We start from the raw sequence: 16979 nt of genomic DNA, 5'->3' as shown, positions 1-16979 counted from the left end.
AAAAATGTAATTAACCTGTTGTGTGTTCCCAAAAGTGCCTTCATAATGAGATTCCTGAAATTGCTATTAATATCATTGTTATTTTGTTATTATCAGGGTCTCAAAAGAGTTCCTGGAGTGGAATTTAAACTTGGGCGGAGGCAGAGAGTTGCGGAAACCATGGCTGTGTATGCTGAATTCAATAACATGTACTGCTGCTGCTAATGATCCAATCTCATTTCCCTTGCCTCTATTATCCTCATTAATTTTTCTGCCGATATACCATCTGTTTTCCCATTTCCCTCTCCTTCACACGTGCAGAACTTGGCGCCGAGAAGCCCAGCCTGGCCATCTCCCAACGAGTAGTCCAAGAGGTAGAGAAGCCTCAGGTTGAAGTCACCTGAAGCATGTGAGCGGGCGGGAAAACCGGAAAGCAGGAGAGAGACTACGGATCTGCCCAGTGGCTCGGCCCGCGGCTGAGGACACGGTTCGCCGAGAACGAGCTGGGGTCCACCAACTCCGCGACTCTGCGTGGCCCCACCCTCGGCCAGGTGGAGGAGCCAAGGAAAATTTCCAACACTCCCCAAGTTTCAGCTCAAGACGTCTCGGAGGCTTCAAGTGCCCTAGCCTCGCAAGCCTGCCTGCAACGTGGCCACGTCTGTGACACCCTCATACCCCCAGGGTCTCCCAAACTCTTTCATTCTCTCTCCAGGCCCAGTTGTGTTCCAGGTTTCCCGTTCTCGGGGTCCTACTCTCCGCTTGCCCGGAGATTCCCCCCCCTTCTCAAGCTCCTGCCACCCCAGCCAAACCCTTTCGCTGCCTGGAGCTTTAGCTCCCCCGACACCGCCCGGCTGCCGGGCGGGGGCAGGGCCAACTGCGGAACCGCCCCCAACCGCCTCCCAGGCCAGGCGAGCGGGCGGGTTGCTGGGGCGCCTCCACCTCCTCTTCCTAAAGCGGCGAGGCGCAGACGAGCGGCATCACTCCAGCCCAGGTCCCAGCCACCGCCACACACAGCGCCCTGCATTCAGGAAGAGGAGCAGCAGCGGAGGCGGCGGCCACAGCGGCGGGCGGGCACCAGAAAGGTAGACTGAGTCCCAGGGAGCCGCGCCGCGAACCGCCCACCTCCTAGCCCGGGGTTACAAGCCACGAGCCCAGTAAGCCCACTTCTGTGTGTCCTTCCAGGCCCCGATCGAAAAGCCTGGGAGGGCCGCCGAGCTACCCCTGTAGGAGGAGCCAGCCTGAACCCAAGGCGCCACCACCGCAGAAGCAGTGCGGAGCAGAAGTCGCCTTCATGGCCCACTCACCGGTGGCTGTCCAAGTGCCTGGGATGCAGGTGAGGAAGCCCAGGCCTCCCCTCCCTCCCACGTGACTGCTCGGGGGCCCAGTGCGCGTCCCGCACTAGGCACCAGCGACGAGGGGCGGCCCCAGGTCTCCCCTGAAGGCAGGGCCCAGCGCTCTGGCCAGGTGACCCTGGAGTAGGGCTTGAGGTATTTTCCTGGCGTCTAGGCTAGGTCGTGCTCTGCGCTGGGCAATCAGGGAGGGACTGGGGTGTGCAACTAGACGGGGTGTGCTGGGGGGGAGGGGGGGGAGGGTATAAAAATAGGCCACAACCAGAGACACCTGCGTCTGTTGAGCGTGGCACCATGGAGGATTGGGGGTGGGGGAACTTAATCTGGAAGAGATGGAGGTGTCTCGGAACTTGTGGGATAAAGCGCGAGTCCCCCAACACACACACACAAGTTGGGGCGGGGCGAGACAGGGGGTTGTGGTGGCACTGAATTGGGCTCTTCCTGTGTGTGTAGAGAAAAGAAGAGTGAGGTGACTTCTTTTTCCCTTTCGGTGTTATTTCTTAAGGGCGAAGTTGTATTTCCCTCCCCCACCTGGGCTGGCTCATAGTGGTGTGAGAAATGCAGGGTCCTATTCAAAGTGGCTGAGGTGATCATTTCCCAGCCCCCTCTCCTTGCCTTTCTCATAAGATGATTGTTGCATGTGATTAAAGGAAGCTTTTTGTCCAGTACATGGGACCACTGCATGGGACCCAACTTCTTACTCAAGATCTCATCGCCATCCCCCATTATATTTTCATTTTATTAAAGGAAAGTTGTATCCAGAGACTTTTTTTATGCTGTTACGTTTTAGAATCAGTACATTTCAGCCTATCTGATGTCAATCCTAATTAACTTTTTAAAGCATTCACGCTTTACCCCCTTTTGCTAGGTAGCCTAAACAACCCATTTAAGAACAAGTCAGAAGCTTAAAAAGCACTAAAGCCTCAGTCCCTCATGATCTTCTGAAAATGAGCAAACAAACTTTTTCAAGTTAAGAAAAAAAAGTCCAGAGTGGTATATAGCTTATGTTTCTAGTAGAAGATCAAAGCACTGTGGATTGATGCACAGAATTCATCTTTCCTTAGCAATTGGTCTTATTTTACACACGGTGGCAAAAGTGATTTTTAAAATCATTTTCCCACAAAAGGGGCCATCTGTGTTAGGGCATATATCTATCTAGCTGAGGACTCCTGCTGTGTCTGAAGCCCTAGGCCTTTCAGCTGCATTGAAGGCTAGTCTGGGTTGCGTCCCAGGAAGTCCCTGTATATTTCATAAAAATTAGGGGAGGATGTGAAATAGGAAATAGTAGGGCTTTTTTTTTTTTTTAAGTTAATCTATTCAAGCTTGCAAAGTACCTCCTCCAACTTTCTTCTCACTTTCCCCCCTCTTTCCCTTCCCCCCCTTTCCTCCATCCACCCTGCCCCACACCCCATTCATTCAGTTGTGCCTTTGATTGTATCAAGAGAATTGTAGTTTGCAGTACTAACTGTCGTTTTGCTCCATCTGATCTGGAAGAAAGTGTAATGCCCCCCCCCCCCCCCCCCCGCGCGCGCTCTCCTTTCCTTTGGGTGGAGAATAGAACATTACATGTGTAAAGTTTGTCTCTGAGGGTCTGCATGCTTCTTTCTCCATTGTGTGCGTGCGCCTGCTTGCGTGCGTCAGCCTTGTCTCCTGTTCATCATTTGTGATTTGGGGCAACTCTGTGTGCTGAGTAGAAAATGGTTTCTTGTCTTTATTTCGTTTGTCTTGATTTTATTTGATTTATATGGTTTAAGAACTGCTGTTCAGTGTTTCTTATTGCTTCCTGCTTTGCTTAATCATCTAAGTTGGCTATCTCTTGAATGTTTAAATCTTAATTGAGGTTGGTTAGAATGTGAACCACATATTTTAAATTTTGCTTTGCAATTTATGCCCTCTAAAAGTTGTGGTAACTCTCAGCAAAGAAGACTATTTGTCGTTCTCCCCACCTTAATGAAAAATAGCAAATTCTTGACTTCTTATTTCCATTTTCTTTTTAGATGTGATTCTTTAGCACTTGGTGAAACAAAAAAGTTTTTCCCATAGTTGAAATTGTACAGTCTCCTAAAAATAAATTTGATGGCATGCAGTGTGACCCTTGAACCTAGACTTTTACTATTCTTTTGCAAAAGTATTGCAGATGAGATGTAGAAATATATCGTGAACTGGTAACATTTGCCTGAAATTTTGTTAACATTGGGAACAACTTTTAGGCCTTTAGAGGAAAACTTGAGTTAGCCATGTGTTCTTGAAATTAATATATAGTATTTCCACAAATGAGGGCAAAGTAGCCTACTTGCCTACAACTTTTTAACAGTTTATTTTAGAGAATTATGAAGATTGATGGAAAAATGATTTTTCCAGAAATAAAAACAAAATTGCTTTATCCACAATGTTTTTCTCCCTCTGAGGAGAGCTGTGAAGTAGAAGCTGAGCTACCTGTTCTATCACTTAAGACTTCAGCATTCCTAACTTTCAAACAAAGAAATTTCTGTTGCCACTAGTTTAAAATAGAAAAGAAACTTGGAGTGAACAGAGAAAACCCAGGATTTAGTCCAATTCAAACTCTTCCTTATGAATTAGTTACTCAAACTCATATTGTTGATATTTCTTAATATTGTGGTAATGAACATTTTTGCCCTATTACAACAAATGTTGAGAGTATGAATTTTTTGTAGTTAATTTGTGCTTGCTTCTTTAGTGTATAACTAAAGGAATTTTCCACCCCAGGAGCTGAACTCTTGAACAATATTTAAAGTATAACTTTAAAAAAATAATAAAGCAATAAACCTGTTTCTTTCCACCCAAATATTTACTCTTTAATGATTTAAACCCTGTTTTTTTCTTTGAAGTTTTAGTTATAAATCACACTTAAAAGCTTAAGATATTTCCCCTTGGAACTTGCATTAGCATTTATGAAGACAAATACTCTAATTTTTAGATCTCGCATAAATTTAGGTGGGGAATTAAAGTTAAATGTTGAATTGGAGTACTAAATGTTGTTTTATGCTTTGTGCTATACCTTTCATTAAATAATTTTTAAACTTTTTGCTAAACAATTTTAAAATTAGCTTTTGATTACCTTTAAATATAGTCAAGGTGGTACAGTTTAACAGTGGTTGTTATTTGGGAAATGAGTGGTAATAAAATTTTAGGATTAATGAACACTTTACTGAATTGGTTTTTTTAACCTAATGGATAGAAAACATTGCCTGGCATTGGTAAACCTACTGCTGGGCTCTGTAAAGTATACTACATGATCTGCCCTTATGGATTTAAAAATCTTATGGGGTTCTTAAAGCTAGTATATGAAATAATCAAATAATGCCAAATCTGTGAACTTACTGTAAATACAATAGAAGTTTCAGACTGGAAGAGTTGAAAGCTTCCAAAGTGTTGTTAAGATCTATACTGAGCAAAATTATATATAGATAGATATATAGGGGAGGGTACATGTGCACGGGTAAACATGTGCATGCATGCACACACACACACACACACACACACACTGAGAGTGTGATAAAAAGCATTTGGGTCATGATGAAGACTATCCCTAGAGAAGTAATAGGAGATAAGACTGGAAAAGTTGATTGAGTTCAAGTAGTGGTGGTCCTCAAATGCTAGGGAAAGATTTAATTAATTAATTAATTGATTAATTTTAATTAGATACATATATGACAGCAGAATGCATTTTGATTCATGGTACACAATTGCAGCACAACTTTTCATTTCAGTGGTTGTACACGATGTAGCATCCCACCATACGTGCAGTAATTACCTAGGGTAATGATGTCCTTCTCATTCCACATCTTTCCTGCCCGCATGCACCCTCCTAGGGAAAGATTTTATTAGCCTTTGAACTAACCATTAAACATTTTTGAGTAAAGGATACTCAATGAAAAAAGTTATTATGCAGGAAAAGAAAACTTAATATTGGATGAATGGATGAACAGGAGAGTTAAGAAATTTAAGGCAGTTTGACTTAAAGAGGCTATTTCAGTGGGTCAATCCTAGCTATACAGATGCAATGAGCTTTACATTGACAGAATGCCTTCCATATGCTTAGTAATGTGAAGAAAAAAATTTGGCAGAGTTAATAATTAGCTAGTTACAGAAGGAGACAAATTCTTTGCGAAACTGGGAGAATTATGGTACATTTGAAAGAAATTGGAATGTAATGGGGAAGAGCCTAATCTGGTAGAATGATTTCTATTCCAGACTCACAAATTTTGAGGTAACAATGGGATAACAAAGTAAATATGTCACATAAGTAGTTAAGCCATATAGAACTGGAGCTTTAGCTATTCATCAGACATTAACTTTGCATCTAGTATATGCCAGGTACCATACTTGAAAATGAAGAATGGGGTACTTTCAAGGAGGGAGAGGTTCATGATACCAGAGAGAATATATGGAAATGAGGGCCCTCATGAGACAGGAAACAGAAGTTTTTGAGAAAAGAAGGATATCTTTGAGAAGCATGGAACAATGAGACAACGTGTTAAGATAGAGGGGGAGGTAACTGGGTTGGGGGTGGTTCTTTTTTTAACAATCATTAGAAAAACCAAATTGGAGAAGGAATTCTTTTTGATATCAGAATCCAGCATGTGGAGTTCTTATCTCTTATACCTTCCTAAGGGACTAATTAGATTTGCAGTTTGAGGTGCAAAGAGGTAACAAGCTTTGTCTTGAATTGCTGAACCCAAACCAGTGTCTCAGTTGTCCAGTGGTTGATACAGATGGATTGAATACACTAATCATAATAGCAGAAGACCAGCTGAAAAAAAGAATCAAAGCCAACCTTAGAGAGGTAGGGGTAATTGGAAGGTTTGAAGCTAGGGACTAGGGACTATTGGGGAGAGTAAATGGGAATTGGGCACAGTGGGACATGTGACTTGATCAGTAATGAGGGTCTAGAAATGGCACTTGAGTATAAGGTCCATCATGTACCTCCCTTGCTTGAGTCATAGAAAATGAGAGAAAATAATTTAGAACCATTGAACATTGTGATATTGTTATTTTTTATTCTTTCATTTATTCAGTAACCTTGAGCAAATCATGTACAAAATTGGGAATAATAAAAGCTGCATTTTCTTTGCCTCAATGAGAGGTTATTTTGATGAATTAACTATCATCTGCGGATTGTATTTTGGGCTCCTTTAAAAAAATGTGTTATGATGTATATGGACAGTTCATCCTGCAAAACAATGTTGGGCTAATTACATGAAAACACTGTCATTATCTCAGCCCTCTCCTGCTTTGATAACCCAGATTTTTCTATTGAACCCCAATCACAGCAACCCCACTTTCCTCAGTTGTATCCAAAACTACTCTGACTCCCAAATGTTCTGTTATTCAGCTCCTCTCTATAGACCTAAACTGAGTTCTGGGTATTTCCCAACAAGAAATTCCATTTATCCTTGTGTTGTGGTGCACACCTGTAATCCAAGTGACTCAGGAGGCTGAGACAAACTAACATAATTTTTAAACTTTTTTATTTTCCTGTTCCAACTGTAACATTAGAATCACACAATTTCATTCATATTAACATGTTTTTATTAATGGCTCAGTGTGTGAACTATTCCAGCAGGAATAAAGCCTTAAAGAAATGGAAACTTAATAGTACAATTTCAGGCATTTCCATAATAGTTTTTGACTGAGTTGTGTCTTCTGAAAGAGTGGTGGTTTAACTTTTGTTGTTGTTGTGAGAAAATGGAATTAGGAGGACAAAAATTAATACTATTATAAGGTATGATGCAACAAACTCCTTTTCATTTTTTACATAAGTCCCAAACAATTTGCATCATGGGTACATACAAAGCAATATCTCTGGAGCAATGCTATGAATAACTGGCTTTAAAACAAACAAATATCAATAAAATACATGTAACTAAAATGTTGGCCCCATCTTAAGAACATTTCTCACTTTTCATCTGCTATTTTAGACTAAGGTGTTATATGGTAGGGACCATATCTTTGAATTAATATGTACCAGATCAAATATTTATTAAAGATATTAATTAATTTCTCTCAACAACCTTATGAAATAGGAAGAGTGATTATACAGGAAAATGCCTTCAAAATTGTATTAAAAATTAAGACTGTCAACATATTGCTTGCCATCTCTACCCATGATTCTCTTTATTTTCCCTCCCCAAAACTTCATATGATGGAGGTAAATCACTTGATATGTTAAAAAAAATCAGAAAACTTATACATGGAGCAGATTCTATCCTCCTCCTCCTATTCCTGCCTGCCTCTCTCCACCACACCTTCTCCACATTACTCCATATTACCTAGAGCTCCAGGCTGCTGCCCAGAACTTTTCCTTAGCCTTCTCTGGACTTATTCCAGCATTCCCTGACAACAGCCTGATGCCCTTTCTTTTTCCTCAGTTATCATAAGATCATGAATTAGAATGATTCACTTTGCAAAATATCAGATTAGCCATTAGTATGGCATAGTTTGGGATAGTCTGGTAAAATTAGAACAAAATTGTCATTCCTACTTCCTGAGCCTCAGAGTAAACAAAACTGTAGACAGCTTAGATGAAAGAGCTGAAAATGTTCTAATTAGCTTTTTCAGTGTCCACGTTCCCCCCTTTTGGTCAAGTAACTTCAAAAATGTGTGGATGATGGGAAGGGCAGCGGAGCACAACAGACACTAGTATGGCAATTTGTAAATCAATGGATGTGTAACTGATGTGAATCTGCAATCTGTGTATGGGGTGAAGGTGGGAGTTCATAACCCACTAGAATCAAAGTGTGGAATATGATATGTCAAGAAATTTGTAATGTTTTGAACAACCCACAATAAAAAATTAAAAAAAAAAAAAAAAAAAAAAAAAAAAAAAAAAGAAATTTTACCTTAAAAGTAACACCCTTTGGGTTCTTTATGTATTTTTGTCATTATTGTTGTTGGGTTTTAATTTTAATTTAAATTTAATTTAATTTAATTTTTTTGCTGAGGCTGGCTTTGAACTTGAGATCCTCCTGTCTCCTGAACTGTTGGGATTATAGACATGCACCATTGCCCATCGTCTTTATGTAGTAAAAAAAAAAAAAAAAAAAAAAAAAAAAAAAAAAAATGTGTGGTTGAGAAATCCAAGGTGTTTTGTTCCTGTATGTTTCTGATGAAAAATATTTAGAAAAAAAATTTTCAACCTATCTTTGTAACAGATTGTGTGTTGGTGGTATTTTCCCTCTCTCTCCTGTTCATTCATCTGTTAAAGAAAAACAGGGTAGGGGGGATGTGGAATATGTAAAACCTTATTAATTTAAAATACAAAGGAAAATACAAAGGGCTGAAATAAGCTGGGCTCAAACCAACCATCATTGGATTTTTCTCAGTTTGTTTATTATTACAATAGGGTGTCTAGCCAAAGTATAACAGTTGCTTTGAATTTGAGAAACAGTTTCCCAGTATCAACTTAATGAAGTTTTACTGGTTTTGAAATCCATACACTAGGTGTGTTAGGACATTTCTAAGTATTTTAGTGAATTACTCTACCAGGTTTCAATAGTGCCTGGTAACATAATCCTAGGAGTGAATTTTTGGCAGGTGGAGGAAATAGTTTAAGGACATCTAGAATCATCCAGATTTTTCTTTGAAAATACATTTTTTAGTTGCTCTGTTAGTGGTTTTTTAACCCTGCTCCCCCCAGCTTTCCATTAAACCATTGGCTTTGGAACATATCAGTTTACAGTATGTACATTAAGCTAGGCTTAACTATTTGATGCAGTATAGTATAAATAACAGCAGTGCATGATGGGAAATCAAGATAATGAGGTGGGGTATAAACTTATCAGTGCAAGAAAATTTGGGGGAGCTGGACCAATAGAAATAATAAAGTCAAAAATTTTTTCCCAAAGCCTCTGCATCATCATTATTGCTGCCCACTAGAGCTGGGAAACTTTTTCGACTCCCTGGTCTCAATTTCCTGCTGCCTGCCTTAACTTTAAGCAGAAGCACAAAAGAAACCAATCAGTAAAGCATGAACACATGCTACTTAAGAATGGTGAAAAAAATAGAACTTTGACCTCTTGTGTTTAAAGACACTATAGTCAGTGTATCTGGCAGCCTTAGGAAAAGAAGTGCATTTCCAGTGTATGCTTTTTAATGCTACTGACCCCATGAGAAGAACAGTTAACAAACTCATTAATTACGGTCCTGTTTGCTTCTCTAGTTCAAATCCTTTGAACTTAGCTCTGAGCCTTTCTATGTGCTTGTCAGTAAATGGTAATATATTGGACTTTCCCAAGTTGGACAGTAGTGAACCAGGCTTAAGGTTTTTAATGCTTAGTCTTCATGAAACAACTGAGTTTGATTTAAGCTAGATTATTAACAGCAAATTTAGGAAGGCTTATTTTGAGTAGAACATAGGACTTGATGCTTGTCTTTAAGATATAACAGGTATAAGAGTCTTTCACTCAAGAAGTTTATACTCTAATGAAATGACTAGACACCTACATTCTTAGCAATCCTACAATGCAAAGCAAAAATGATGAATCCCAAATGAGATAGAATCTGATTTAATGCAAGCATCCCAAGGAAGATTGGACTTAAGTAAGGAAGCTATCATTTACAGAATGAATATCTTTATGCCAGCCACTTGTGTTTTGCCACTGCATTCCATTGCTTCTAGGCAGGGCCACCTTCATTAGACCCTTAAAACAAAATGGGAGACCAATGGGAGAAAAGACACAAATAGTGTTTTAGACAGCTTTTACACTGCTGTGACTAAAAGACTTGACAAGAACAACTGTAGAGGAGGCACAGTTTATTTGGGGGATCACAGTTTCAGAGGTCTCTGACCATAAACAGCTGGCTCCATTCCTCAGGGCTAGAGGTGAGGCAGAATATTATGGCAGAAGAGTGTGGTAGAGGGAAGTGTCTCACAGGATGATCAGAAAGCAGAGAGAGACTCCATTGCCAGATACAAAATTTATAGCCCAAAGCCATGCCCCCAGTGACCCACCTTCTCTAGTCACATTCTATGGCCTTCAGTTCCCACCTCAGTTAATCCCATCAGGGGATTAATTCACTGATTGGGTTAAGCCTCCCATAACCCAATCATTTCACTCCTGAACCTTCTTTCATTGTCTCACACATGAGCTTTTAGGGGATACCTCATACACAAACCATAACAAGGAGGCACACTCAAGATTCAGAGTTCTGAAGTAGGTGCCTATTGGCATAAACTGTGTTTTGGCCAGGTTGTAAAAGGCCTTAAATGCCAGACTGAGACATGCATTCTTCAATGGATAATAAGGAGTTTTTCAGCAACACAGTGAAATGATGGAAGCAATGTTGTTTGTTTTGGAAGACTGCATATGGCTTCCAAAAACCGAACAGCCTGGGTTGGAGATAGAGAAGGGCTAAAAGATTTAATTGATAAGGGTTTGATCCAGGGCAAGGATGGTCAAACTTGAGCCTGCATAAGAACACCTGAAGGGGCCCATTCTGTGTTTATGATTTAGTTGGTCTTGGGTGCATTTTTTTTAATGAGTTCCTAACTGCTCTGCAGGTTTGGGAACCACTCTGAGCATCACTCAAGGAAGACTTTGGACACCTTGGGTTGCTAATTGAATGGCAAGAGGAGAAACCTGATGAGATATTCAAGAGTCAAAGACATGGCTGAGCTTGGAAGAAAATGGGTTTAGTTTTAGAAATACTGAATTTGAAGTGCTGGTCACACAACCAAGCAGAAGCAATTATTAATTTATTCAGGAGAGAAGATGGAGGGAGATAGGAGAATCCTGCATGAATATACCTAATTAGATGAAATTATGAGAGATGAAAATAACAAGATTTCCAATTATCCTTCCAAGAAGCTGAATACAACTTTGTGTCAGTTTCTACAGTTTCCAAAATTTCACTGTCACTTGTATTTTCCTCGATTGAAGTAGGTTTGTAATTTAGGCAGCAGATGCCCATTCTTCTTATTTGTCATTGACCCAGTGTGCTATATGTAAAGTACTTCAGTTTTTTATTTATTGATTTAATATCTTAAATTTTGTTATATATATTTTTAGTTTATCTGGATAAGCCTCTTAGATGATCAGTTCTTAGAAATAAATATTTTGTGGAGTTGTTACTGTACTTGAAATCTGTATGTTTACAGCTTCCAAAATGCAACTTGGCTAAAATGAAGTAAAATGTCAGTATCTTAAATGCCAAAAGTGACAATGGAGATTTTTAAGACCTTTTCCAATTTTGACACATCTCGCCAGTTTTTATTATTCAGAATACTTTTCTCTCCCTCCATTACCACCCCTTCCGAACTCTACCTACCTCAACAATCAAACAAACTGAACTTAATATCTCTGGGCTGTTATTATATAAAAAAATTACTCATTCACAATCATGACATTCCAAAGCCAACTTTTGATTGCATGTGTAAATTCCTGGAAGGAAGAGGAAGTTAATTCTGAGTCATTAAGGAAATATCAAACCACTTTCTAAATGCCCTCTTCTGCTCCCTGAAATATTCCCTATACCTATCAGATTAATATATTAGCACTTTCCAACAGGTTCCATGTAGGAAAGCTCAGAATTTAGTTCAAACATATGATGAGAACTGAAAATATGAGAAGCAAATATTGAATGAGTTTGCCAACACCAAACAGTGTGAGCAAATGTGATTACCCACCTCATTCACCAGCCTTGTACCTAGCTTACTTTTCAATTTCTAAAATGAACAGACAGCCAACGAAAATAAATCCATCCTTTAGAATCAAAGATTTTCCACCTATGTGGATGTTCAATAGCATGTATAGAAATGTCTTCTTAAAACGACTTGAAGTCATATTTAATTATTGTTAGAATAAATCCATAGAATTACTAAGAGACCTATTTCCCTTTTAGGGAATACAATTTGTTTGGGTGTAAAAATTAAGAAGTTTTTACCTTGGGCTGGGGTTGTGGCTCAGTGGTAGAGCACTTGCCTATCATATGTGTTCAATTCTCAACACCATGCATAAATAAATAAAGGTCCATCAACATCTAAAAAAAATTTTTAAAACAAATTTTTATATTTCCCACTTCTCACGTAGTTATCTCTTCCAGGATACTTATTCTTGTAAATAAATGGTAAATTAGGTTTTTGTTGGTGAAAATGATAGATGAATGAATGGACAGATGATAGATGTTTGTATTTATACACACATAATAAGTGTCCCACATGAAGTATATTTTGCAATTTGAAAACATTTTATTAAAAATAAACTAAGGCTCAATATTGGCCAGTTGAGTTTTTAATCAGTTGTACCAATTGTAGATATAACTACTTTTTATAGCTTTATTTTATTCTTTTATTTTATGTGGTGCTGAGGTTTGAACCTCAGCATGTGCTAGGCAAGTGCTCTACCACTGAGCTACAACCCAGCCCCAGATATAATTATTTTTAAAAAGTAGAGAAATATGTAAAAGATAGGATGTTTACTAAGTTCAAGAAGTAGAAAACTATGACAGTGTCATTTAAGATCTGCATATATGGGTGCTAACATATAACAAGGGGTGGGGGAAGAATAGAAGTTCATTGGATAATCAAAGGGGAATGAAGGGAAGAGAGGGAGGATGGAAGTAGGAAAGATATCGGAATGAATCGGACATAATTTTCCTATGTTCATATATGAATATACCATGTGAAAGTCCACATCATGTATAACCATAAGAATGGAATCCTTGTTAGAATAAGTTATACTTCATGTATGTATAATATGTCAGAATATAGTCTACTGTCATGTATATCTAAAAAGAACAAATAAAGACATCTGCATATAAAAAGAAGTAAAATTTATGTAAAAACTATGTAGTCAGGAAATGCTGATATTCATGAGGTTGCTAAATATTTAAAAACAATTTTTTTAGTTGTTGATGGACTTTATTTTCATGTGGTGCTGAGAATCGAACCCAGTGCCTCATACATGCAAGGCGAACGCTCTACCACTGAGCCATAACCCCAGCCCTAAATATTTTTATTATATGAAAAACAGAGTAAATGTGTAGAATTCTTATCTCATTTAAAATATGTACTCTAAAGTAAATGTGTGTATGTACCTATGCATAATGAGATTATCAGGATTTTACATGTTGTACTTATGTTGTGACACATGTTGCACTTTTACCATGTCTGGTTCTTTCTGCCTTTGATATTTAATCCCCTATTATTCTTGAAGAAATTGAACTCACAGCAGTCTGTTCCATACAGGGTACAGATCATGGGAAATGACTTTCAATGAAATTCAATACCACTGTTAAGCAGTTTTAGTGAATTAGAATTGAACATTATGTAGGATTACATTTATCAAGATTTCCAATTCTTTGCTTAATTTCTCCCATAGAATAGTCTTACAGAGAATCATTGCATCAAAGGAACTGCCTTTGATAAATGTAAATCTGTTCACCTGTTAGTAAAATCAGAGCTATTGGGCAGTAAACAAATGACTTAACAAAAACTTGTCATCATTGTCTAAGTACTTATTTTGAAGCTAAATTTATTATGGGTACTTCACACTATAGAGGATACCAGGCATTGGAGTCTGTTTCAGTGACAAACAAAATCTTGTACCCAGAGAGCTGCTTTTTTCAAAACTATTTATCTCTTTATGAAAAATGGTGACTGTCACTGAAAGATCTTTTTTTCCTCTGTCACAAGCTTCCCAAAGGGCACATACAATGAAAAACGTGGGATTCAACTAGTTAAATAATGAATCAATTTTGAGGTTTTAGCATAGGTGACACCTCCATGGTCGTCTTTTTGGACTGTGATTTCTGGTAATAGCAAGTGAAAAAAACTATTACCGCTGTTGCTATGGATCTTCTATCTGCTGAGGTTCGGGCATCGTTTTTGGAGGCTGCGGTGTAAACCCTGCTTAGGGAAGGTAGAATTTCATAATACCAGAGGATTACTGCTGCCTCATGAGCAAACAGAAAATGTAGGTGAGGAAAGAGGTGTTGGAGTCTGGAAGAACAGAAAGACAGTATTTCCAAGGAAAGGGAAAAGTAGTCTTTTGCTTTAAAGATTGAGAATTCTTTCTATATTTTTTAGAATGGGAAATTTTTCTACTTTCTGCAGAGAGGAGAAAAGGCTAACAGAAAAGGAAATTGGGGAGGTAATAGTAATTCATTTCTTTCTTGTTGCTTATGACTTCTGTAATGAAAGTTACATTTACATAATTAATTGGTTATGGCAAGAAAATGTCTTGTTAAGTGTCTTTTTGGTTGGGAGGAAGCTTGGGGAAGATCAGGGGAAGAGCTGATGACATGGGGAGAGTGATTTCAACTGCTTTTCTGTTTAAGATGTGCAATTTTGGGGGCATGTATATTGTCCCAAGACACTGGAGTCATTTTGGGTGGCCTTTTTTTCCCCTTTAGAAGGTAAAGGAGTCCTCTTCATTAACAAGGGAAAATGCCAGAATATCACAGGTTTTATTTGGTTAATTTGGACTGCTATTTTTGTGGGGGAGGGAAGGCAAAAGAGGAGACTCACTGTCAAATGACTGGATTTAATATCATTGTTACTTTTCCAGTAGATTCTGGCATTAAAGGTCTCCCTCAGGGAATGATTAAAATAGTTCTTTGGAGCATTTCAAGGCTGTGTAGCATCTCAGATTTACTTGAAAATAAGTTTGCCTAATGACTTTTTAGCACCATTTGATTTCAGCTTTGGCTGAGAAAAGAGTTTTAGGTAGTGGTAGTACAATTCACTTTTATTTCTAAGAACACTTATGAATGCTAAATATTGTTTCTATTACATTAACTTTCTGGTGGTTTGAAAGGTATAAATGTCATCTTACTTTGAAAAAAAGAAAGCAAAACAAAACCCACTTCTTTCTGTCCAGGGGTTACAGCTTCTTCTTCAAGTTGTAAGGCAGAAACAACTCTCTCCCATTGTCTGCTTAACCTGCTTGGGTTTGGGGTCAGTCTGTTTAAATGGATGCATTTTAATTTGATTAATCTGGTGTGTATTTTTTGATGAGTGTGTTATGAAGTTGTAGTATAAGGGATGATCCTGGTTGAAAGGTAAGGCACAGGTTTAGACTTTCTAATTAATTAATTAATTTTGTGGTGCTGGGGAGGGAACTCTGGACCTTACACATGCTGGACAAATGCTGTATCACTGAACTACACCACCAGCCATTTTAGACTCCATGGGCAAAAACCTCCATTATCTGAAAAGAAGATGTATTCATTATGAAAGAATATTCTTACTTAATATGATCAGATGTTTTCCAAGCCAGAATATTTAATTGTTATCCCCAGTATGATATTAAATCATTTCCTCCTACCTGCTAGGATAAAGAATGCAGTATATTCTTTGAAATAATGCCTGCAAGCATCTCCTCAAATGTGAAATGAGGAGATTGAATAGAAAACCCTTAAACTTTGAATTTTGGGGGATCCTGCTTAGGAATTAAGACTAGATTATTATTTGTAAAAAATTAAAAAGTAACACTTACCTGTTTATATATCAAAGGGATTTGGTACTCATTCCAGGCAAATTTTGAATTAGATGTAATTCAATTTCTACTGAGGCAATTAACGTGTAATTATTTTTTGACTCTGTGTAATTAATTTTCTACTAAGATATATTAAGGCTATAATGTTTGCCTTGTGTTTCAGAAGAAAAGTTGTTTGAAATTTTATATTTTTAACCTCTCCCCTGGAAATATTTTTTAATTTCTATGTGTTTGAATATAATAATCATTCCCCTTCTTTCAGTAGTGTGTTTGGAGTGTTGTTAATCTAACTCAGACTTTCTCAATCAAAATTCTTCTCTGAACCATAAAACAGGGAACATGATTTGAATTATTCTTTTCTCAATTCTCTCAAGAAGGACACATAACTAAGACCAATTCTAGATGCACTACAGAGCAGTTAATTTATTACATCCAGTGGATTCCTTAGGGTGACAGTTGGCAAACTACAGCCAAGGGCAGAATTCTGTTTGTAGCCTGTTTGTAGGTGGCCTACAAGCTAAAAATATTTTTTTAAACACTTTTCAAGAATTGCTAAGAAGAAGAAGATGGGATACTCAGAGACTATAGAGTATACCTGACCCACAAAGCCTAAAATATTTATTATCTGGCCCTATACAGAAAAGTTTCCTGACATTAGAACCTTGAACACCACTGAGAATTGCTATTCTAAAGAAAGGAGGGCTTTTATGGTATTTTCACTGAGGCTGGGGATATTGTATGAAAATAGATAAGTTTTTCTGTTTACTAATGCAACTAACTTGCATATTGGTCCCAGTAGTGTAATGCTGAATTCAAGGAAAGACCTCAGATTATAGTAAATATGGAGATGTATTTTTGTCTATTTTTTAAAGATAAATTTTAACCATTGAATTATATGGCAAGTTGTGTTGGTAATGATGATGAATGATAAATGTGTTTGTATAAAGATACATTTTAATATTTTTCTCAGTTTCTAGAAAAAGAAAAAAAATAAAAGTGGACGAATTTTATAAAGGAATTTAAGGGGGGAAGGAGAAGGCATTAATTGCTTTTATCAGTATTTTAAATTAAACAGCCGTATCTATTAGAGAAGGAAAGTGAATAACGAGTGTTAAGTGTCAGATATAATCACATTTGTTTCCTTCTTGTACTGAGTAAGTGTCTTCACCCTACAATTAACATCTCAGGTACC

At 38.0% G+C, this 16979-nt stretch overlaps 1 protein-coding gene across 1 annotated transcript in view; it reads left to right on the top strand.

The window, feature by feature from the left end:
- Positions 1 to 913: 913 nt before the first annotated feature.
- Positions 914 to 16979, top strand: part of Stk26 (serine/threonine kinase 26) — a 54714-nt gene continuing 38648 nt past the window's right edge. Inside the window, exons 1-2 of the mRNA XM_046467980.2 lie at positions 914 to 1061; positions 1162 to 1312. Coding sequence (XP_046323936.1) covers positions 1271 to 1312 — 42 coding nt within the window. The 5' untranslated portion in view covers positions 914 to 1061; positions 1162 to 1270. The remainder of the gene's footprint in view (positions 1062 to 1161; positions 1313 to 16979) is intronic.

The sequence above is a fragment of the Marmota monax genome, unplaced genomic scaffold, assembly GCF_021218885.2.
Source record: "Marmota monax isolate L192 unplaced genomic scaffold, Marmota_monax_Labrador192_F-V1.1 WCK01_AAM20220418_F8-fsc00054, whole genome shotgun sequence".
NCBI lineage: Eukaryota > Metazoa > Chordata > Mammalia > Rodentia > Sciuridae > Marmota > Marmota monax.
Note: the sequence above shows the minus strand (reverse complement) of the source record. Positions and strands in the feature narration are given on the sequence as shown.